The 23,923-nt window shown below is 27.1% G+C and overlaps 2 protein-coding genes across 2 annotated transcripts in view; both read left to right on the forward strand.

The window, feature by feature from the left end:
- Window positions 1-1,430: 1,430 nt before the first annotated feature.
- Window positions 1,431-12,014, forward strand: LOC100206789 (ras-related protein Ral-A). Its single transcript, XM_065809807.1, has 2 exons — window positions 1,431-1,871; window positions 11,103-12,014. The coding sequence occupies exons 1-2, from the start codon at window positions 1,770-1,772 to the stop codon at window positions 11,601-11,603; spliced, it is 603 nt and encodes a 200-aa protein (XP_065665879.1). The 5' UTR covers window positions 1,431-1,769; the 3' UTR covers window positions 11,604-12,014.
- A 5,255-nt stretch (window positions 12,015-17,269) lies between these two features.
- The window catches only part of LOC136087337 (zinc transporter ZIP4-like), a 28,695-nt gene continuing 22,041 nt past the window's right edge, over window positions 17,270-23,923 (forward strand). The window contains exons 1-3 of the mRNA XM_065809808.1: window positions 17,270-17,615; window positions 17,682-17,972; window positions 20,747-21,082. Of these exons, the coding sequence (XP_065665880.1) occupies window positions 17,400-17,615; window positions 17,682-17,972; window positions 20,747-21,082 (843 nt within the window). The 5' untranslated portion in view covers window positions 17,270-17,399. The remainder of the gene's footprint in view (window positions 17,616-17,681; window positions 17,973-20,746; window positions 21,083-23,923) is intronic.

A 23,923-nucleotide genomic window follows, 5' to 3' on the forward strand; every position in this document is an offset into this window, starting at 1 on the left:
TCAAAAAGTGCAATAAAACCGGGAGTGAATCTTCTCGCAACATTGTTATCTTCAGTGATAAAACAATCTGAGGAAGATCCAGAGTAACCTTTAGAAACAAAAGAGATAGAGCCACCTTTAGTACAAAATATAAGTTTTTTTAATGTGTTTCTACTTTTATAAGAACTATATGCTTTATATTGAGCTTTATTATTGGCAGATTTTTGAATAGTTTGTTCGGTACAGTCACCAATATCTTCAACAAAAACAAAATCTCCAATAAAATGAGGATGTGTAAAACTTAATGTTTCTTCTGGAGTAGCCCAATATATTAATGGTTCAATTCTCGGGCTAATAAAATTATAAATGTAGTTAAAATCCTAGACGCGTGTCTTACTGAAATTTTAAAGCGAAATGCTAAATCTTGTAATGGTGAGTCAAGTCGAATACGCATTAAAGTAAGTAGCATTTCGTCTTCAACAAAAAGCTGTTGTTGAAGGTTTACTAGCAAGACTAAATTGATATTGCTTCGGTTCAAATGAACGTTTATGATCCATAAAGTAAAAAACTTTTTTATGTTTAGCTTGAACACGGCTAACAATATGTAAAAAAAATATTTTCAGTTGGACGCCCAGTATACAATTTTATGACTTTGGGTAAAGAAGGCACTGCCTCCCATGTTAAACTTTTATGACTACTTTGTTTATAAAGTGTTGTTGGTGTTAGATAAGTTGCTGGTGTGTTAGTAATTAAGTTGAGCTGTTGTGGAGAAAGTTGCTGATCAGATGCTGTTGATGATAGACATGGAGGAGATATTGACAGAGAAGGCTGTTTGGGGAATGTTGTCGTTATTGTTACTGCTACTAGTAGTGGTAGAGGTACTTGAAAAATGTTTTTTTTTTTTTTTTTTAGAAACTTTGATAGGTGTATATCGAGGCATCGGCAATTTTATTTTATTTTGAGGAGGAGATTTTCGTATCCTTTCAAATATAATCTTGGATGAGGGAATAGCTCAGTTGGCTTCCCGTATTCAAAATGATTTGCACATACTTTTGTATTCTCATTTATAGAATATAGGTTTCTTTTACTCCATGTGGAAAAATATTTCTCTTTACAAGTAAAAAATTTTAATTCGCTGAAACTAAATGTCTTCCAAATATGATCTTTCAAAACATACTTTTCTTTGTATCGGCGATCGTTGTTACAACCAGAAACTGCACAATAATCACTCCTACCCTTTAAAAAAAAGTGTTGCGAATAAAATAAAAAAATAGTTGTTAACCAAATAGATAATAATGGTCAACTTTTAAAAACTAATTAGAAAACAGCAGGATATTTACAAATTTGACTTTTGTTTGCTCCCAGGCAATCCCAAAATGCAATGCGTAGTTATACGACGTCATTATCTGGCAAAAAGTCTATTAAAACTACTTAAAACCGAAAGTGAAACTACGTCAAATGTTAAACATTGAATCTGGAAATGAAATTGAGATGAGACTTAGCCATGTTTTCAATTTATCTGGTCAACTTCATTACACGACAACTGAAAGCAAAATGACTCCTCCAGTTGAATTTATTGAAAGCATTAAAGAAAAAAGGCTAATTAATTTTCTCCATCAAAACATACTAATCCCTGTTCGTAAAGCTTGTATTTGTGGTCAGCAAAAGACTATTCAAATATTTGAGCGGTGTCAAATAAGTAATGTAAATATCATATTTAATCATAACATATTTCATGACATTATATCATAAATATCATATATTGAGTTGGTATTTAAATATCTTCGAAGATGCCACCTAAAGAAAAGACGGCTGGTGTCCATAAAATTATTATGGTTGGAAGTGGTGGTGTTGGTAAATCTGCATTAACACTCCAGTTCATGTATGAAGAGGTAATTCAATCGTTGATTTAGTTTCTTTTATTTTAGAAATATAATAGCTATTGCTTTAATATTTTGATACAAAATTTACAATGTCATTGTAAATTTTGTTCATTGTCAATGAACAAATTGTCAATGTCAAATTTTGTTCATTGTCAATTTTGCTCATTGTCAATGAGCAAACAATAAACAACTAATAATAATATACAATAATCACTATTATATATTTATACAGGGTTCTCACTTCTCCTTAAAAACCTTAAATATTCTTAAAAATTAAAACATCTTAAATGCCCTTAAATAACCTTATAGAAAAGTAAAATTTGACTGCTCTCCTTAATTTCTTATTATTATTTTTTTTAATCATCTGGGAAATTTCATTAAAGCAAATGGATTATACTTATTAATAAAAAAGAAAATATATTGCTCTTTAATAGTTCGCAAACTTTTTATTATATATGTGTTTATATATATATATATATATATATATATATATATATATATATATATATATATATATATATATATATATATATATATATATATATATATATATATATATATATATATATATATATATATGTAAATTATGTTAGTGTATTTTACAAATAGAGTGCTCAATGTTCTTAAAGAACAGAGCAATAATTAATTAGTAAAAAACACTTATCTAACTTTTATCTTCGACTTGAAGTTTCACCATTGCTGGATCATCAGGAAGAGTTCCTGAAAAACTTCAAGTTCCTGAAACTTCAAGTCGAAGATAAAAGTTAGATAAGTGTTTTTTACTAATTATATATATATATATATATATATATATATATATATATATATATATATATATTAATTTATAATAATTTCTCTGTTTATATTTAAAATTTATTAAAAAAATAAGATTCTGTGTTTAATGTGATCGTTTTCTCCTTAATTCTCCTTACTTTTTCTTTCAAAAAGTTGTCATTCACCTAATATTTAAGGAGATTAGTTGACCTAATCTCCTTAAATATTAGGAAAATATCTCCTTAAATTTCCTTAAAATCCTTACTTTTAGCATCAGTTTTAATAGTGGGCACCCTGTTATAGCATAACAAGAATCTTCTATTTATAAAAAACTGTGAAAAGTTGATCTTAAAAGTTTGTAAATTCAAGTTATATTTAGAGTTTTTGAAAAATTTCAAAAATTGATATTTGAATTTTAAAATTGTCTTATTAAACATAGACAAATACAATTATTAAACTTATTAAAAATCTACAAATTGATATCTCAGTAGTAACAACTGAGTTGTTCAAATCAAGCAATTGAGTTGTTCGATTGAGCATTTAGAGTCCTGTTATTCTTTATTTTTATTCCTTAACTGTTAGACCAAATTACATATTTTGTTGACTTTTGGTAGATGGTTTCATTCAAATGGTAATAAACATCAATTTAATTAATAAATTGTAGGTCTACAGAGTACGATATCATTATTACATATCATTTCAGAAATGATTCTTGTAATAAAAATGAAATGATCTTGTAATAAAAATAAAATTAGCTTCCTCAACTGTAGTAGCTCCTACTACAGTTGAGGAAGCTAATTTTATTTTTATTGTGGTTACAAACCTCTCCCAACATTTGATCTCTGAAACACAAACTTCAACAGATAAGGCTGCTACACGGAGGAATATGTTGAGTGCAGTAGTCCCAGTGATGTGGTGGAGATTAAACTTGGATTTTCATGTTTATGAAGTGAGCACTCTACCACTACAGTATTTTAAGTAGTAACTGCATTTTAAGTCGGAAAAAGTTATTTTTAAAGTCAAGAATAAATTTATGCATTAATGGTATTTTTTGTGTACCTGGGGAGGGCTCAAGGTTAGGTGGAGCACAATGAGGCATTTATCTGTTTAACATCACCACCACTTTTTTTTTTCTTCAATTAAATTAAAGAAAAGTAATAAAAATTTTAGTTTTTCTGTAGTTTATATTTTTAACTCTATGCATTGGAGAAAATAGAAACAGCCATTATTTTTTGTTCTAATTTAACAAAAAAAGTGAAACAGTTTTTTAAATCTACTTTATTTCTTATTATCTTTTATTGCAATTTAGAAATTAGTATGTTTGTTAGTAACAAATGGAGAAAAAAATAATTAAAAGTATTGAATTTGTGGAAAAAACAGAATTAGTCTCATGTACATTATATGCAAGAAAATACTGAAAATGTTTATTTTTTAAAAATTATCATAAAAAGTCAATAAATATATTAGGTCGACATTGCATTCAGCAATGCCGACCTAACTGCTGACCTAGAAGTGTTTATGGAAAAATCTTTATCATATTTCTTTTTGCCGATCTCTAACAGATTAAGGTGGGCAAATTATTCTCAATCTGATTTTTCCTAATTCCAAGAGCTGGTATTTGTAAAAGTTCCTTAAGTTTTTTATATTTTTTAATTATCTATTCTATTTTTTCTAGATGCATTTCTACTTCAATTAAATTTTAGGATTACTTATTTAAATCATTTTTTATTAATAAAACCCTGATCAAGTGTTTAAACAAACAATAAATTATAAATATATGTTATATAAATATATGCATTATAAAAGTAATAACTCAATTATAGTGTTATTACTTTAATAACACAGTAACTATAATGTTATTACTTTTGTAGTCGTGAGTTTATTGTTTTGTTTCTTATAAATTTTTTGCCAACAATTTTTAATTAATTTGCCCATGAAAACAAAGTAGACAGTTTTGCATAAACTAATGTTTTAAAGGTTAGATATTTTTCCAGGTATCTTTCCAGATAGTTCTAAAAACACTAACCAACGCTGAAAGGAAGCATGATGTAGTTGAGAAAGAAATGGCAGACCAGAAAACCAAAATATCAAAGCCAATGTCCTCTCTCAATGTTGCTTGACTTAAAATACCACTAAAACGTTTTGCAATACTCATTCCTAATTCTGTTATCCCACATATTTTACAATATTCGTTTCCAACTCTGCCATCATGGAGTAAAAAGAATGGTGCATTATTTCAAAACTCAAAACTCTACTCCACAGAATTTAAACTAACAAGCAAATGTACAACTTGCTACAAACTCAAACCCAACCCAAAAAAACCTAAATCCAAAAAAAATTGGAAAATTTTTGAGACATTTCTTTCTAACTGCTTTATTAAAGTTATGCTCTAAGATCAACGCTCGTTTTTATTTCTAGTAACTTTTGGGGTACCTCAAGGTTCTATCCTTGGTCCTAATTTGTTTCTTATCTATATCGATGATCTTCTCAACAACCTTACATCTAAAGTAGCTCTTTTTGCTAAAAGGATCAACTTTATACTCTTGTATTGACAAAAAGTCTTCTCTTTTCGATTGCTTAGAACAGGCAGCTGATCTTGAATCTGATCTCACTTCTGTAACAGATTGGGGCTTTCAGTGGCTTGTAAGTTTTAACTCAATTAACAAAACTCTATTATTTACTGCAAATTATTTCAGTTCTGAGTCACCTCTTCTTTATGTCTTCTTGAATTATCATTTACTACTGACCTTTCATAGAAACCATATATACAATCAATTTCTGAATTAGCATCTGCTAAGGTTGCTTCTCTTTATCTTGCTTGCCATTTTCTCGCTCCTGATTTCATTCTCTACCTCTACAAATCTCTTATACTCATTCTCGTTTGACTCGTCATTCATTAAAGTCTCATTTTCTTACTGTATCTGTACCTGCATGCTCCAAAATCTTTTATTGGTCTAGCTTTTTTACCCGCACTTCAATCCTTGGAAGTCTTTCCAATCTTCATGTTTTTTCTGACTCATACAACCTTTAACTTTGTTTGCCCTATAACTCTATTCTTTTTAAGTAACTCCCAACATTATAGTGGTTGCTTGCAGCCTTGTTTAGAGTGAATACAAATTAAAAAAATAGAAAAAAAAAAAGCACACCTTTTAGTTTTATACTGTAAATACTCTTGTGTACACTGTGTTTATATACAAAGTGGTATTTGTAAAATAATCTTTCAGTTTGAACTCCTTACACAGGGTTCCCACCAGTCCTGGAAAGTCCTGGAATTTGAAAGTGATCCTGGAAAGTCCTTGATTTTTCTTAATTATTTTGTAAAATCCTGGAATAGTCCTGGAAAATGGGATAATATTTTATATATTGTTGTTTGTTTTTAAATAAAGAAAAACAATACAACAACAATACTAAAATACTAATTATAGTAAATTATAGTAATATAATTGCTTTAATCTATAACTTTTATGGAAAATCTGATTCTTATATTGTTTTTGAAATTTATTCTTTAAAGATTCTTAAAAAAACTTACACATCCACAATAAGGCATAGTTAATTTGTTTTAAAAATATTAATTGAAAGATATCATCATAGAGGTTTCCATAAATCATATATAGACATATATAGACATAATCCATATATAGACAGTTTACATATATTTTTTTTATTGGAATTTAATTATTGCATTGTTGTATAGTTTTGAGTAATTTTTAAAAGTATGAAATGTTAAAGATTCTAAATTCTTTTTGGTTCCTAAAATATTTATGTTTTTTTGTTTTGTTTTTAGTTAAAATAGTTAAAAAATGCCTAAAAATAAATGTATTTTTCAAGTAAAATAAAAATAAGCTTGTTGAAGAAAAATATAAACATCGGTTATGTAAAAAAACAGAAACTGTTGTGATTTGCAGTTATTGTGCTCAAGACATATTGCTAGCATGGGAGAAGCTGCTTTAACTTCACACATGAAAGGTAAAATGCACTTAGAGATATCTCCTTCTGCTAATAATAGTCAAGTCAAGTCATTGATGCCAACAGCTCCCAACACTGTTCAAATTAATGTTTGATTTTATGTTGTTGTTTTTTTATCTGGATTTTTTTTTAATATTATCATGTCAGAATGCTCAAATAAAGCAGAACACAAAAAAGCAGTTAATAAAATTGACAAAAAAGCAATTAATAAGATTGGCACTTGACAGCACACAACGTTATGCAAACATTCCTAAACTGTATTTCTGATATAGATAAATCAAAGATTCTACAAGTGTCATCAGATGGGCCAAATGTAAATTTGATTTTTCTAGATAATTTAAAGGAACAGAGGAAAGAGGAAAAACTTGATCCTCTTATAGATATCGAAACTTGTGATCTCCATATCATTCATGGCAGTTTTAAAGCAGGAGCAAAAGCAAGTGGCTTGGAGCTTAATAATCTATTAAAAGAAAGGTGGTAATTTCTAGATGACTCTCCCAGTAGAAGAGCAACCAATAAAAATATCACATCAGATGGTGTGAAAATGAAAAATGTGCTTAAAAGGCTGAATCACTTCTTGATGGGTACAAAAAGTTTCTAATATATTTCAGTAGTCTTGAGAAAAGCAAACAACCTGATTCAAAAAATAAAAGCTGGCAGAGACTGAAACCCATGGTTCAGGATCCTCTTTTGCTAGCTAAACTTAAATTTTTTGAGATGGTTTCTGTAAAGTTAAATCGTTTTTTGAAATGCTTTTAAACAGACAAATCTATGTTTCCATTTATGGCTATTATACTTGGTGAAATAGTTGACAACTTTCTCAGGAGAATCATACTAAAAGATGTTTTAAATTAGTGTAGCAATTTAAACCAGCAGCTTCAAATAAATTTAATAATTAAAAATTTTAAAAAGTCTGAAAAATGAAATTGATATTGGTTTTGCTGCTCGGGTAAAAATTGATGAAGCTAATTTATGTTAAAGAGGCAGGCCAGTTTTCAGTTGGTCTGTTGACATCTTCTTGGGAAATTGATCAAATGGTCCCTTTTGAAGTTTGTCATTGTATTTACTGCAGTATTTATTAACCCAATTTTCATTTCAAATCTGAATAAAAAGAATACTTGTATCAATAATTTTTCAATTCTGTTGCAAAAGTTAGTTAAATATGGCTATTTGTCACCAAAGTCTGCCAAACTAGCGAAAAATCAATATTATAAGTTTTTAGAAATAGTAGACTCAACTCGAAAATCATTTTAAGATTTCGGTATTAAAAACGATAGTCTTGATCTTTTTTTCTCTGACTTTATCGGAGCAAATAAAGTTTATTAAGGCGTTTGGAGCATTTTTAAAATAGTTTTTGTGCTTTCATGTGGACAATCATTTATTAAGCGTGGCTTTAGTATTAATAAACAACCCGAAAATCTTAAAGAAAAATCCCTTATTGCCTTATGTCTTATTGAAGATCATTTGTTTTCCTTTGAAGAATCCCCTGATAATATCAAAATTAATAAAGAATTGCTGCAAAATCTAAAACAAGCAAATAGTCGATATAAAGAGTATTTGCAATCACAAAGAGAACAAAAAAAATGTAACGTAGGAATGGAATGTAGGAATTTAAAGCGAAAAATTTTGGATGATGAGAAAAAGGTAGTTAGAGCAGAATCTTGCAAAGTCAAATAACTATTTTGATAGAACAGTCTAATATGCTAGCCATTAATGCAGAAAAGCAAAGTAGTTTTGTTCTTATGAAAGAATCAAATGAAAAAAAGAAACTTTGTTTAGAAAAACAAAAGGAAATCAAGGATTTGTACAATATAGAAAAAAAGATGATTCATGAAAGTGATAAATTCACTTCTTAATTTTAAAAGCATATTTTTGTACACATTGAGTAAAGTTTTAGTTTTTGTTTTGTTGTTTTGCTAGAACAATATAATTGTAAATTTTTGAAATGGTTCTGATGTTTTTGAAATGGGTTGGGTTAAAAGTTTCCTTTCAAATAAAAATTAGTTCCTTGTCAAATATTTTTTGAATTTGCATTTAGTTATGTATCTGTAGTGATGTATCTATAAAAATATCCTGGAAAGTCCTGGAGTTTGTAACTTTTTTTTTTGTAAGTCCTTGAAAAATCCTGGAAATAATAAAGAAAATGTCTCGGAAAAATAAAAAAATTGTCCTGGAAAGTCTTGGATAGTCCTGGAATTTCAATTTTTTTATCTGTTGAGAACCCTGTTACAGAATAATCCAAAATCAGATAAATTATTTTTAATCAGATAATTTATTTTATTCAATCCTTGATTCCACGAGTTGTGTTCTACCTGATATAGCCAACAAACAGGTTGATCAATTGCTTGAAATTCGTATCACTCCAGCTTCTGTATCAAAAGTGATTTCCTACTTAGACTCTTCTACAGCTTGTGATCCAGACAACATACCTATTATAGTCTTGCAGAAGTGTTCTCTAGAGCTGTTGTCCATACTTTCAAAACTATTTAACAAGTGCTTATCAAAATCTTGTTTTCTAGCCTGCTGGAAAGCTGGATCTGTTATCCCTATTTTCAAAAATTCTGGAGAGCAATCTGACTCATTTAATCTTTTTCCCATCAGTCTTCTTCCTGTCATAAGCAAGGCTTTTGAATTTTTAATTAACAAACACTTAATCTCTCATCTTGAATCTAATAACTTACTTTCTGATTATCAATATGAATTTCGATTTCCTTGTTCTGCAGCTGATTTGCTAACAGTAATCAGCTGCAGTTCTATCCTTGGCCCTATACTCTTTTTAATTTACATTAACGATCTTCCAGATATTCTCACATCTAAGGTGGCATTGTTTGCTGATGATACTACCAGTTGTTTTTGTCATGATAAGAAGCCAACACTCTTTGATTGCTCGGAGGGTGCATTTGAGCTTGAAAATGATCTTGCTTCTGCGACAGCATAGAGCTCACAGTGGCTGGTGAACTTTAACTCAGAGAAAACTCAAGTTTTTTCAGCTAATCGTTATCACAATAATCTAGATCTTCCTATATTTATTAATGGTAATGAATTCAATGAGTCATCTACCTTTTATCTTCTAGGATTAACTTATATTTCCGATCTTTCTTGGAAACCATATATCAAATTGATTGCAAAATTAGCATCTGCTAAGGTTGCATATATTTATTGTGGTTGCCACTTTCTTACTTTCTTTCAGGATTCTTTTCTTTATTTTTATAAATCTCAAATCTATCTTCGTTTGGAATACTGTTGCAATATCTGGGGCGAATCTTCCAATGATACCCTTTCTCTTTTAGACAAGGTGCAAAAATGCATTGTAAACATTGTTGGACCTGCTCTTCCAGCCAACCTCCAATCATTATCACATTGTCGTAATGTTGCTTCTCTTTCTCTTTTCTACAAATACTATAATGGGCACTGCTCTGAAGAGCTAGTTTCTCTTGTATCTTCAACTAAAATTCATTCTTATGTTACTTGTCATTCAATAGTGTCTTCCTTTTTCTGTGACTTTTTCTAGGTGCTCCAAAAACTCTTCTTTATCTAATTTTTTTCCTTTAGCATCAGTTCTTCAGAATCCGCTTCTCTTATCTTGCTTTCCTGATTCGTATAACTAGCGAACTTTTAAGTCGTCTGTCAAGCGTTATCTTGGTTTATAAACTTCAACTTTTCTCTTTCAGTAACTTCCAACTCTAATAGTGGTTGCTTGCAGCTTTGTTGGAATTGAGGATGTTAAATGAAACGTTCTTAAATAACTCTTAAATAATTACAATAAACACGTTTCATTTAAATTATCAAAGTATATTATATATAATTTTATTTTATTTATATAAGTATTTATTTTATATAACAATTTAAATTATTTCAATGATTAAATTTATTAATATGACTTTTAACAACGATTGGATTTTATGAACGTAAGCAACAACAACGATGTCTTGAAAGCGAAAAACATTGGCCCGAAAACTTAAGTTACGTAGTTTAACTCTAATAAATTTACGTCATTGATTTCTGTTTTAAATGTAAGCATTTAAAAATCAATTAATTGTGTTTAATTCTTTAAAATCAACTTATTAAAAAAGTGCTTTTAAATCTAAAAAATCAAAAGTCAAAAATTCGGTTTTTATAATTCGAATATAGATATTTGATATTAGAACAAAATTCGGTTAGCCAAACAAATCACTATACATGATCATACATAAGAATTCTCTTTCAACGCTTTTCTTCTTTTTTGAAAAGATTTATACAGTTTACTTTAAAAGTTTGTAAAACACATTAAGATTGTACAAAACAAGTTTTTATTTTGTACAGTCCAATATTTTTTGCTTAAATCATTCAAGTTATTTGTTTACAAAGAAAAACTTTAACGGCGTTTTTAAAGTGGCATCAATTATATCTTTGTTGCCATAAGTTCTTAAATATTGTAATTCATAACTAATACTATATTTTATATTGTAGATATAATGCTGTATATACTTTAATAATCTATTTACATTTTGTGTTTTCCAGTTTGTAGAAGATTATGAGCCAACAAAAGCAGACAGTTATCGTAAAAAAGTGACGCTAAAGGGGGAAGAATGTCAGATTGATATACTTGATACTGCAGGACAAGAAGACTATGCTGCTATAAGAGACAATTACATTCGTAGTGGTGAAGGCTTTTTATGTGTGTATAGTGTTTGTGAACCTGAATCTTTTGCGAATGCTACAGATTTTCGTGAACAAATATTAAGAGTGAAAGGTGAAACAGAAAAACATATTCCATTTATCTTAGTTGCTAATAAGGTAGATTTAACTGACAAAAGGCAAGTTTCAAGTGAAGTAGGGAGGGCGAGAGCTAGAGAATGGAAAGTAGAGTATCTTGAAACTTCTGCTAAAACAAAAGAAAATGTGGACAAAGCATTTATGGATTTGGCTTTGGAAATACAATCTCGAAAGAACGAGAAAAACCAGCTACCTGTCAAACCTAAACCTGGACCTAATCCTCGCCCGAAATGCAAGTTGTTATAAATTTTTTCTCTACCTTTTGTTGTAAGTGATTTCAATTCCACAATTTACAAAGACATGATTTTTATGCACGTATTTCTTTTTGTTTCAAAATGAAATTCTAGATTGCTGCAAACGTGCATATTGGAGTGGCGTTTTTAATGCAGCTTGGTTTGCTTTCTAATTTATGTGTATATAAAATAAATTTAACTTCGTAAAACGATTGTTAATGTAACAATTGACAACATAACCGCGTTCAAAACTTTAAAATTGATTTTAAAAGAAATATAAAATATTATTTTGTATTAAATCTTTATTAAAAAGGCAATAATATGATTTATAACTTTTTTTAAAAAATATTATGTTTGAGTTGTTAAGTTTTATGTAATCCGTTCTAAAGAAGTTTCTCTCGATTATTTTTGCTATGGTGTTCCTTGATACATGTGCCATATGACAAAAACCCCTCTGTACAAAAACCCTACAAGAGCCACCCCTCTAATAATTTAAAAGTATTGACAAATATGATTTTATCATTGAGTGATACCATAAGCTTATAAGCTAAACCCCCATGCCAATTATTGTTTTTGGTTTTCAATATCAAAATAACTTTTCTTCTTGGTTCGTTGAATTTTCTTTCGTTCTCTAGCAGGTTGATAAGAATTGTGTTTTATATTGTCCCCTCAGTATTCTTTTGTTCTATCTACAAATGTAATAAATAAAATATTCTATATAATATATAAAATAGTTACAAAAAAAAAGTTATAAATAAATGCAATGTTTTATGTAATATATTATATTATATCAGGTAGAACATTATATTTTTTGTATTTATTTTATACATTAAATAAAACATTTTAATTATTACCTTTGAAGATAGAACAAGAAAATTCTGAGGGACGATATTTGTTGATTCGAATAATATCGCGCACCTGTTAGTTTTCATAGAAATAGTAAAACATGCTCATTTGAAAATTTTACATTAATTGCATTATTACACAGTCATTGCATTATTTTATTGTGAAATTCTAGAATAATAAATAATAGAAGTTGTAACCAAAATCTAAAGAAAAAGATGATTAACTATTACACATATTAGCAATTGCATAACAAAAAGTATGGAGTTTGTTACTAAAAAATTAATTTTTCTCGCTAGTTATATAACTGGTTAGTAACGCAGTATTATTGTATTACTAACCATACGTATGGTTAGTAATACAATAATATAGTACTATATAACTTATATATACATATGTCTAATATTTCAAATGAGTTTTAAGTTACATTGCAGCAATGCAACTTAAAACTAGCCTGAAATATTTGTTATTGTCTAATATTTACTCCAGCGACCACGTCATTCATACCTAAATATGGTACATCAACTATAAAGTTAAATATTAGGTCTTAAATTGTTTTTTCCCAAATTTTATTACAACTTATCGTGATTATTAGAATAAATTTTAATTGTTAACGATATCTCATAAATACTATAATATATATATACTTATAGAGCCGTAGCTCGGCTCCCTCACATCCCTTAATTAAGGGGTTGGGGGTCAGCGAATTTATGAAAAATTTTGGGGCCCTCTTTGCAAATATAAGAAGCATTTTTTGTTGTTGTTGTTAGTACTACCTATTGGAAAATTTTTTAAAAAAATTTGGGGCGCTTACGACAGGCTCGTATGAATTAGATTATGTTAAATAATTAAACGATTCTTGTTTTTTTATCTTAGTTTTTTAGTAAATACTAAAAAGGAATATGTGAATATGTTTGATGTTTTATTAAGCTTTCATTGAAGAAAAGAAAACAGGATGAGAAAACAACGTGACTACAAAAATAACATAAAAAAGGCAACAAAAGAAAACAAAAAACAACGCTAAGAGGCACAGTTGTTAACAAGGCCAAAAGTAGCAAGGCTACATGTTACGAGACCAAGACCAAGGCTAAGGGTTTTAAGGTTAAGGCCTTCGCAAACAATTTCAAGACCAAAAACTTAAATTTTGGCCTTACATTAAGGCCAATTATTAACAAAATTGTAAGTAGCAAGTGCCATGAAAATAACACCACATTTTGTAAAAATAGACCAAGGTTATGTGCCGAATTCAACGAAATCAGTAAAAAAAAATGTATTTTTATTTAAAGCCAAGGTCAAAACAATTAAGGTCAAGGCCAAGGCCAACAGTTTCAACGCCAATTTTTGGCCTTAGTGCAAGGCCAAGGACTAACAACTCTGCTAAGAGGCTCAAAAGCTAGAGAAAAAAAAAATTAAAAACAGAAATAAAAATCTATTAAAATTATTTGAAATGATTTTGTCTTTCTTATTTTTTTGGACTGTCTGTTTTAAAAAATTATTTTTACAATACTTTTCTAAGCAGTAAAAAGTAAAATTTAAATAATATAACAATTTTCTTATGCTATTAAAACAACTTTATCGCTAGCTTCTGCATCATCTTTATCACTAGCTTCTACAACAACTTTCTCCCAAGCTATTAAGGTGATGTGAATAACATCTGTAGATTACATCAGGTGATTTATCAGAAGAAAGAAGTGTTTTGTAAAAAAAAACATAATTTCAAAATGATTCAACAATCTTGTACTGTTGTTTATATTTTGCAATATTAGCAACAGCGCAACTTTTCTCCAATACACAAAAGAGTCCAAAAATACTCTTGATTCGTATTTTAGCCTTGCTCCGCAAGCACATTAATGCAAATTATATGCATTTTTCACAATGATCATGTGGAACAGCGTCAAAATATAAATAGTCTTTGTTAAAATAAAAATTGCTGTGAAACTTCAAAGATTTTTTCTTTAGAAGCGTATTTTAAGTGAAAAAAAAATTACATTTTTAAACTCCACATGAGTCACTAGAAATTCAAAGGCTTCTAACCAAGAATAGTACCGTTTTAAAACAGCGTTGTTAAAAGTTTCTGACTTTTTAAGTTAACTATAGAAAAAAATTGTCACGTCACAAATTTGCGAGGAGAAATTGTTAAAAATGTCACATATACAAAGAAGGGAGTCTAAAAGCAGCAAAAAAGTGTTTCGTATTATTTAAACGGCCCCATATAACATATACGTGCAATTACTTTTAAAAGCAATAGCATATATAGCATAAACATTCTTTCAATCTATTTTGAGTATCTATTTTGAGGACCTAACTAAAAATAACTAAAAATGGACCAAATAAGAGTCGGTTAGTTTTTTAATGAGATAATCATTATTTAAAATATGCTACACATCTAATATTTTAAATATAAACATTACAAGCACTCATTAAGAAATAATTGGGGCATATTTACTCAAATCCAAATGGGTAATATAAATTATATTATCCTGGACTTATATAAGATAATTATTCGGCTTCCTGTATGATGCCATCAGTGAATGCCCATTGGTTTTATTTAACTATAACACTAACCCTGCCGCGATATTTATTTGTAAACATTACTGGCTAAATAAACTAGCTAAAATGTACATAAAATTAGCAACTTTTTTTCTATTTTTAATATAAAAAGAAAAAGAAAAATAACATGAAGTTAATATTTTCAGGCATTTTTTTGGCGCCCATACCGGTCCTATAGTACTAAAAAGGGTCTGGATTCACCCCTGCTCAGATCATGCAACTTGTCTTGCATCGCTTCAGGAAGTTAAAACAAAATACTATAGTTTAGTATAAAATTTCACATTCATAAAATAATGGAAGTCCTAAACTAAAGTGTTTTGTTTTAACTTCTTGTTTTCATTCTTACTTCTCATACCCTAGGGTATAAGAAAACATCATGATAATTGTTAAATTTACTTTTCAGTGGTCTTATTTTATCACATAATTGACTTGAATCAAAAACACTTTTATTTGCAATAGGGAATGGCAGTTTCATTAAATAAAGAAATTGCTTCAATAAATTCAGGAAATACATTTGATTGCATTCTAGTTTATTTGAAACTATTTCTAAACAAAATTTCTATTGTCAAAAATATAACGAACATTTTGAAAACATAAGCAAAAGTTCAACAACTTTTCCATAATATATTATGAAAAATGTATTTTCCATAATATGTTATGGAAAAGTTGTATTTTTCATAATATGTTATACCGAGTAGACTAATACATTATTGTATTAGTCTAGTCGATATAAATCTACATTTGTAACTTCGATGCGTTTAATAAAAGTTGAGTTTGAATTAAAGCCCACTTGTTTTTTGTAAGTTTTTTTCAGTGATATTTCAGATTGAGAATTTATGGTACCATTTTTGCACGAATAAAAAAATGATTTTTATATTTGATGGAAAGAGTAAAGTTAATTCTGTGAATCAGGTATGTGCAGTATAAAAAAGTTTGACGCATTGACAGAGCAAGTATTGATTAAATCACAACAACAAGTATTGTAGTAGGTTTTCAAGACACCAAATATAGTACAATCTAATAGCTACAAATAGTGTGAACAATATGCTGTCATCTCAAGAGTTGTATCTAATCAATCAAGAGTTGTATCTAATATGCTGTTATCTCAAGAGTTGTATCTAAATTTTTGGTAAATATACTGCTAATGTTGTTGTTGTTAAAAAAAAAATTATAGTTATATTATTTAAATAAATAACTTAACGTATAGAATAATAAAATTAAGATAAAATTATATTTTATTGACAATAACAAACAAAATCTGAAATAAAAACGCCACTTTTAAATATTATTCGATGATTTGAAGTTACGCCAAACTCAAGTCAGAAAATAGCAGACGTAACTTTTCTTGCGTAAAATTTGCTGAGCACATTTTAGGAAAATATTGTGAATACCGTTTTTTATTCTTTTTGCGAACGTAACTTACGTCAAAACTTAAGAATTTCGTAAGTTTTTGTTTACGCAAGATTTGTGAATACCACTTTGCGTGACTTTGAACTTAAGCCAAAAAAACGCAAATTTTACGCAAATTTTGGACTTACGAAAGTGTTGTGAATCCGCACCCTGGCCATGTTTTACGAATTTGAGCTATATCTATACATTTTATTCCTGAAAACACATCTAGGAAAGTAGCTCGATATTAATTTAATTTATTTTTACATTTATGGAATAATACATTATGGAATAGTATTATGGAATAATATACTATGGAATAATATATTATCTTCTTTTCTTTTCAACTGTGTTTCACCTTTTCCGTATGGCAATACAAACCCACTAAATAGCAACTAAAAACATGTTTAATTTACTTTTTAAATGTGTTAATCAGTCTACAAATGAGAACTTTTTTTAATTACACGCGCGCATGGATATACACACAAACTATCACACATGTTTTTAATGTTATTATAAACTCTCTCTTTCCTCTTCGAAATTTTTTTTAATGTTAATCAAAAAAATTGATTTTTTTTTTAAAAAATTATAAAAAATATTTCAGGTAATCTAAATTAGGGTAATTTAAATTAAATTTGAAATCATAATTCATAAACACTCACATCTATGAAATGAGATTTGCTCTTCAAAAGATCCCAATGCCAGATGCATTGCAGTTTAAACAAAAATTGCAATAAAATGATGATGATTTATTTATTCAAGTTTGTAATAACAAATGATTGTAAACAAGGCAATTTATTACAGTAGAATGATAAATACTTTTTGTAGTTTTATTGCATAATTAGAATCCAGTTTACATATTCAATAATTTATGCAAAGCTAACTGCATAATTAACTGAGTACACATTTGTCTTTTACAAAGTAGTTATTTGGCTATTGAATAAGATTCAAATCGAGTGATTTGCGGTCGTGTGCAAAAGCTTATGCAATTTTTACTTATTTTATTTTTTTGTAGTTACGTTCGAAAATGGCCATATGGATATGGATTGCTTTAATCGTATCAACACACGCTAAATATCCTGAGAATCAAAAAAATGAACTAGAGATTTTTATTCAAGAGATTTCGATTGATTTAGCCGTTAATATAAAAGGCATTTTTACTCCTAAAGATGTCAGCAATCTTTTGACAAAACTTAACTTTAGAAATTGCAGCGAAAATGAAAAGTCTGAGTTTTGTAACTTGGTATGTATGAAATTTTATTTTTAAACTTTGGCTTCTTCAATTTTTATATAGTAACTTTTTTCATAGTGTTATACGTATGAAGATTTTATGCAGCTTTTTAATAAAAGTTATTATAATCAAAACTTGACTAATCCAGAATTCATGGAAGTTCTCAGCGCTTGCATTTATTTATTAACAACAGCTTCAAAAAGTAGTGTCGAGTGCAAAAACTTCCGTTCCGTTGTTTTAAATGTTTCGTCATCTTATGACAAGGAATTAAAAAAAAAGTATGGCGTTTATGTGATTAATAAATACTATATAAAAAATATCCTTTGGGACATCAATTCAACATTGGGGGTATATCTTAACAATAAAGAGGTAACTTTTCCTTATTACTCATTTACAGATGTTCTATGGTAGTTAAAACTTTTCTTTTTTTTTAATGTTTTTGTTAACAAATTTGATTATGAAAATATAGTAGTTAAAATTACTTTGCAGAATTACTTTTGTCTATGTTTTGTTTATCTATTATTTAAAAAGTATTGCATCATCAAACTTATTTTGCTATTCCAATCTTTGCTATTCAATATCTAATCATTATTCATAAATACTTAAAGCTATTAATTGATACAAAAACACTTTTTTTTTAATGTTAATATAAAAAATTTATATATAAAATATATATAAAATTATATATAAAAAATATATATATATATATATATATATATATATATATATATATATATATATATATATATATATATATATATATATATATGTATATATATCAGTGGTGTACACTGGATTTTTAGATGTTTGAGTTTTGACACTTACAGGCATTGTGCAGACTCCAAACTTTTGTATGTTTATGTTTATATCAAAAAATAATGTTTTGCAAAGAATCAGAGTGGTTGGAGCTTGGGAACAAAAAACCCTAATTTTTGGGCCCACCCAGCCCTTAATGTGGGAGCAACAAGTTTATAAAATATTTTCTTTACTATTTTTATCTAAGTTTACATTCATCAAGAAATTTCAAATTTCATGCAATAATCTCTTATTTTTCAAAAACCATGACCATATAAAGTTTTAGCCCCCCTCAATTTGAGGGGGCTGTAAACATTGCAGGGTCATTAAAACCTAACGCCAAGAGGTTATTGCATGAAACTTGAAATTTATTGATGAATATGAATTTAGATAAAAATAGTAAAGAAAATATTTTATAAACTCGTTGCTCCCACGTTAAGGGCTGTGTGGGCCCAAAAATTAGGGTTTTTTTGTTCCCAAGCTCCAATCACCCCAATTCTTTGCAAAACATTGTTTTTTGATGTAAGCATAAACATACAAAAGTTTGGAGTTTGCACAATGCCTGTAAGTGTCAAAACTCAAACAAGAAATCTCTCTCTTTATATATATATATATATATATATATATATATATATATATATATATATATATATATATATATATATATATATATATATATATATGTATAGTTCTATAGATTGTTGCATTTGGGAAGTACGGAAGGAAAAAAATGGTTCTTACGCCAACACATACATCACTTTTAATTACTTTTGACTTCCGTCCAACATTTGGGTGTTGTCAGAAAGTTAAAACCATTAATTTAATTACAAATTAATCGTTTTTTAAAAAAACCGCAAAAACGCAAATTTAATTGATTAGAATGTTTTTAAAAATATTCTGAATTAACAACATAAACAATGTTTTTATTTTAATTTTTTTTAATAAAATGTTTTTATTGTTTTTTTTACTGTAAATCATGCGTGGAGTGTTGCTACATCGACTATTTTATAGCCTGACTCGCAACAAAGTGCTGCTACATCGACTGACAAATAGCCTGACTCGCAACGGAGTGCTGCTATATCGACTGACAAATAGCCTGACTCGCAAGGAAGTGCTGCTACATCAACTGAGGGTTTGGTTGGGGCAGGCAGTCTATCAATTAATTAAAAAAAAATTCCGGTTTTGCATTTTAATTTTTACTTTTTGTCAACAAAATAAGGTAAAAACTTTCTGACAACATATAAGAGTTCTATATATATATATATATATATATATATATATATATATATATATATATATATATATATATATATATATATATATATATATATATATATATATATATATATATATATATATATATATATATATATATGTATATGTATATGTATATATATGTATATGTATGTATATGTATGTATATATATATATATATATATATATATATATATATATATATATATATATATATATATATATATATATAGACACACACACACACACACACACACACACACACACACACACACACACACACACACACACACACACACACACACACACACACACACACACACATACATATTAACATTTAAAAAGTTTTGTTTGGAAAGAGAGAATTTTTAATAACATTAAAAAAAATTTCAAAGATGAAATAGAGAAAAAGAAAAACTTTTTGTAATAAATCTCTCATGTGGTTTAATATTACCTGTCATACTTTAACCTTTCAGTTCATATATTTTTGTATTCTATTATGGTATAATATCATGCTTTTACCATGAAAATTATAAGGAGCAGAGGGGTTATTTTTGAAAAAAGGCAGTTCAGAATAGGAACTGAAAATCTTGCTAAATTTTACAATAAAATTTGCGGGAAATAAAGAGAATTTGGAAAAAAAGGCAGTTGATTGCACCCAACAACCCCCTCCCCCATGGTAATGGCATGAGTTCATCATTGACATTTTATGACTTTTTAATGAGAATCATCATTGACATTTTATGACTTTTGTATGTTCAATAAGGTATTATAATAATATATTTTACAAATATACCTTTTTTATTATTTTATAATCCTTATTATTTTTGAGGTAAGATAAACCTCTTGATTCTACCTAGCTTAAAATTATCTGCTTGATGATGTTTCTGATGATGATGATGATGATGATGATGATGATGATGATGATGATGATGATGATGATGATGATGATGATGATGATGATGATGATGATGATGATGATGATGATGATGATGATGATGATGATGATGATGATGATGATGATGATGATGATGATAATGATGATGATGATGATAATATTAAAAGTTTTAATAAATCTACTACTTTATTATTAGTGTTTTAATGACGAGGATATTTCAAAAGCTGCAAGTATTGCGAATATTGAGTTTGATAACTTTAGTTCCAATTTCGTCAATGTATTCATCATTCTGCAGCTGATAAAGAAAAAATGCATTAAAAATGTGTTCACACCACAGTTTTTTATAAATGAAATTTTTAGAGACTATGGAAATGAAACACATTTGACACTGGTAGGCTTGAGAAGTCTTTTGAAGAAATTAAAAATTGGAAAAGTAGCTGGTGTTGATGCACACCATAGAAAAAAGAGATCAATATCAAAAATATCTTTACCATTCAAAAATCGCGAAAGAAGGAGTTTGTCTTTTTCAAAAGTAAATTTAATTTTGTTAATTATAGTTAATAATTTTATAATAAATACAAGTTTAAAGTGATTATGGCTGGTTTCTTATGTTGAACAGAAATTTTTAATTATTTTTAATCCAGGGCTAGAAAAAACTCATCTTTTTGTTCTGGAAAATTTGTCTGACAAATACTTGGGTTTGGCTGACATGTCCAACAAAATCCAACAAAAAAATTTTTTTTTAAGATTAGGCATATCTTATTTTGTTTTGACTTAAGCATTCAAAAATGTGCTTAAAAAAATGAAATAATTAACTTATTTGAAAAAAAAGAAAAAACCTTAAAGAAACTTTTAAAAAACTAAAATTCAAAAAGAAAATAATTTTACATGGCTTGAAATAATGAACTTTTTTTAACCAGGCAATTTGTCTGATAAAGACTCAAGTTTGCCGGACATGTCCAATAAAAAGAAAATCTTTAAGCTCAAAAAAAAAAAATTTGAAAAGGAAAATATATTTATGTTTTTTAAAAATTACTATACTATGCAAAATGCTTTGTAAATTGTTAAATAAATAAATTACTATATATTTTATGTAATGATTAAATACATAATTAAATATGTGATAAAAATGTGTAATAAAAATACAAAATTATTAAATACTAGATAATTATTAAAATACTATTACTATTAATACTATTAAATTCTATTAAATTAGCTACTAATACTTAATACCATTAAATACTTTATAATACTTTATAATTAAATACTACTAATACTTAATACTATTAAATACTATTAAATACTATTAATACTATTAAATACTATTAAATACTATTAAATACTATTAAATACTATTAAATACTATTAAATACTATTAATACTATTAAAATACAAAATTATTAAATACTAAATAATAGAAAAAAATTATTAAATATTATTGAATAAAATTATTAAATGTAAATTAAATAAATTACTACGTAAATATATTAAATACATAAATTATTACGTAAATTCATAAATTATGTAATTATTAAATACATAATTAAATATGTGATAACAATGTATAATTATATTAAATACATAAATTACTTTGTAAATATATTAAAAAAATAAATTATTAAGTTTACTTATTACTTTTTTAAATAAAGTGATTTTTTAAACAAATTAAATATGGTTACAATAAACCCATTTTATTTAAATTATCAAAGAATATTATACATAGTTACGTTTATATATATATATATATATATATATATATATATATATATATATATATATATATATATATATATATATATATATATATATATATATATATATATTTATAAATCTTTTCAAACTTTTTCTTGAAATAATTTTATAAACATAACAAAAATTTGAAGCACAAAAAGAATTGTTACATAACAACTCAAATTTAATAGTGTAATAAAAATTACTGGTTTCTATAAGCATTAAAATAACTATCGCATTAAAATTTTTTATAAAATAAATTTAAAAGGGGTTTTAAAAGCTAAAATATTTGTTTAAAATTTATAAAAACCATTAGACAAAAAATAAAATAAATACTAAACTATAATTTTAAATTAATAACAAATTGCAACGTGTTAATATGTATGATAAAAACCAGGCTACTTGATTCAAAGAAATGTAATGGTTTGGCATCTTTTAAAAAATGAATTAACTCAAAAAAATGACGTATTTTATTAACGTAGGCGTGTGTTCAACTTTAATTTGGTTTTGTATAAAAAATAAAAAGTTCAAAAAATAAAGTTTATATACAATACTGAATTTATTAATAATTTTGGAACAACTAAAATGATTAGAAAATAAATGCACATAAAATATATGTTGAACAAAATGACCGATAGATGTTGTTTTTTACTGGACAAGTGCCAGATAATGTCCGATGTCTGCTGCTTATTTCAAGTCCTGATTTTATATTATGTACATAATATAAAATCAGGACTTGAAATAAGCAGCAGACATCGGACATTATCTTAACAAATTCTGAAAAACTTTTCTTCTTTTGTTTTCCTTGTGTAAACTAAAATAGCAAGGTAAAATAAAAAGTTCATTGATTCAAAAATTGAATTTGCGCGATAGTCATTAAGACTGAAATTTTTTACTTCTGTTCCTTTACTATTAAACCAGTTCACTCTTAATTGCCAACAAACAAAAGTTAACTTTACTCTAAATAGATATTTTAAAATCGTTCTACCTTTCGAAAAGACAAACTTTTTATACATTCCATTGTTATAAAATTTCAAAACAAATTTTTAAAATTAAGTTTTGTAATGACATTCATTTTTTAAAAACTAACATTCAGTTATCAATCAAAGGACAGTTGCATTACATAATTACATGAAAAAAGCAATTGCTTTTTAATTCATTTTATTGTCCTAAAGAAAATATGTTGGTGAATTAAACTGAAAATTATTTATATACTACTGCATTTAAAACCCAATAAAATTTTTCTATTTTTAGTAAAAAAGCAAAAGAAAAATTAAAAAATAAAATAATTTTTGGGCACTTTTTTTGGGCACCCATACTGCTCCAGCGGTACTACAACAGGTCTGAGTTCATCCCTGATATATATATATATATATATATATATATATATATATATATATATATATATTATATATATATATATATATAATGTGTCAATGTCATATCTTGTTGTACGTGCATATATAGCTATATATATATTTTTGAATATAAAGCATAAAAAACAGCTGCGTACAAACTAAATTTATTCTTCGTAATATTTCGATCTGCTTTTGCACAGATCGTCATCAGACGTAAAATATAATACAAAAAAAACCGTTACAAATATTACTTAAAAACGTCAAAGAAGACATTAAAAAGAAGC

Source organism: Hydra vulgaris, chromosome 11 (genome assembly GCF_038396675.1).
Source record: "Hydra vulgaris chromosome 11, alternate assembly HydraT2T_AEP".
NCBI classification, from domain to species: domain Eukaryota; kingdom Metazoa; phylum Cnidaria; class Hydrozoa; order Anthoathecata; family Hydridae; genus Hydra; species Hydra vulgaris.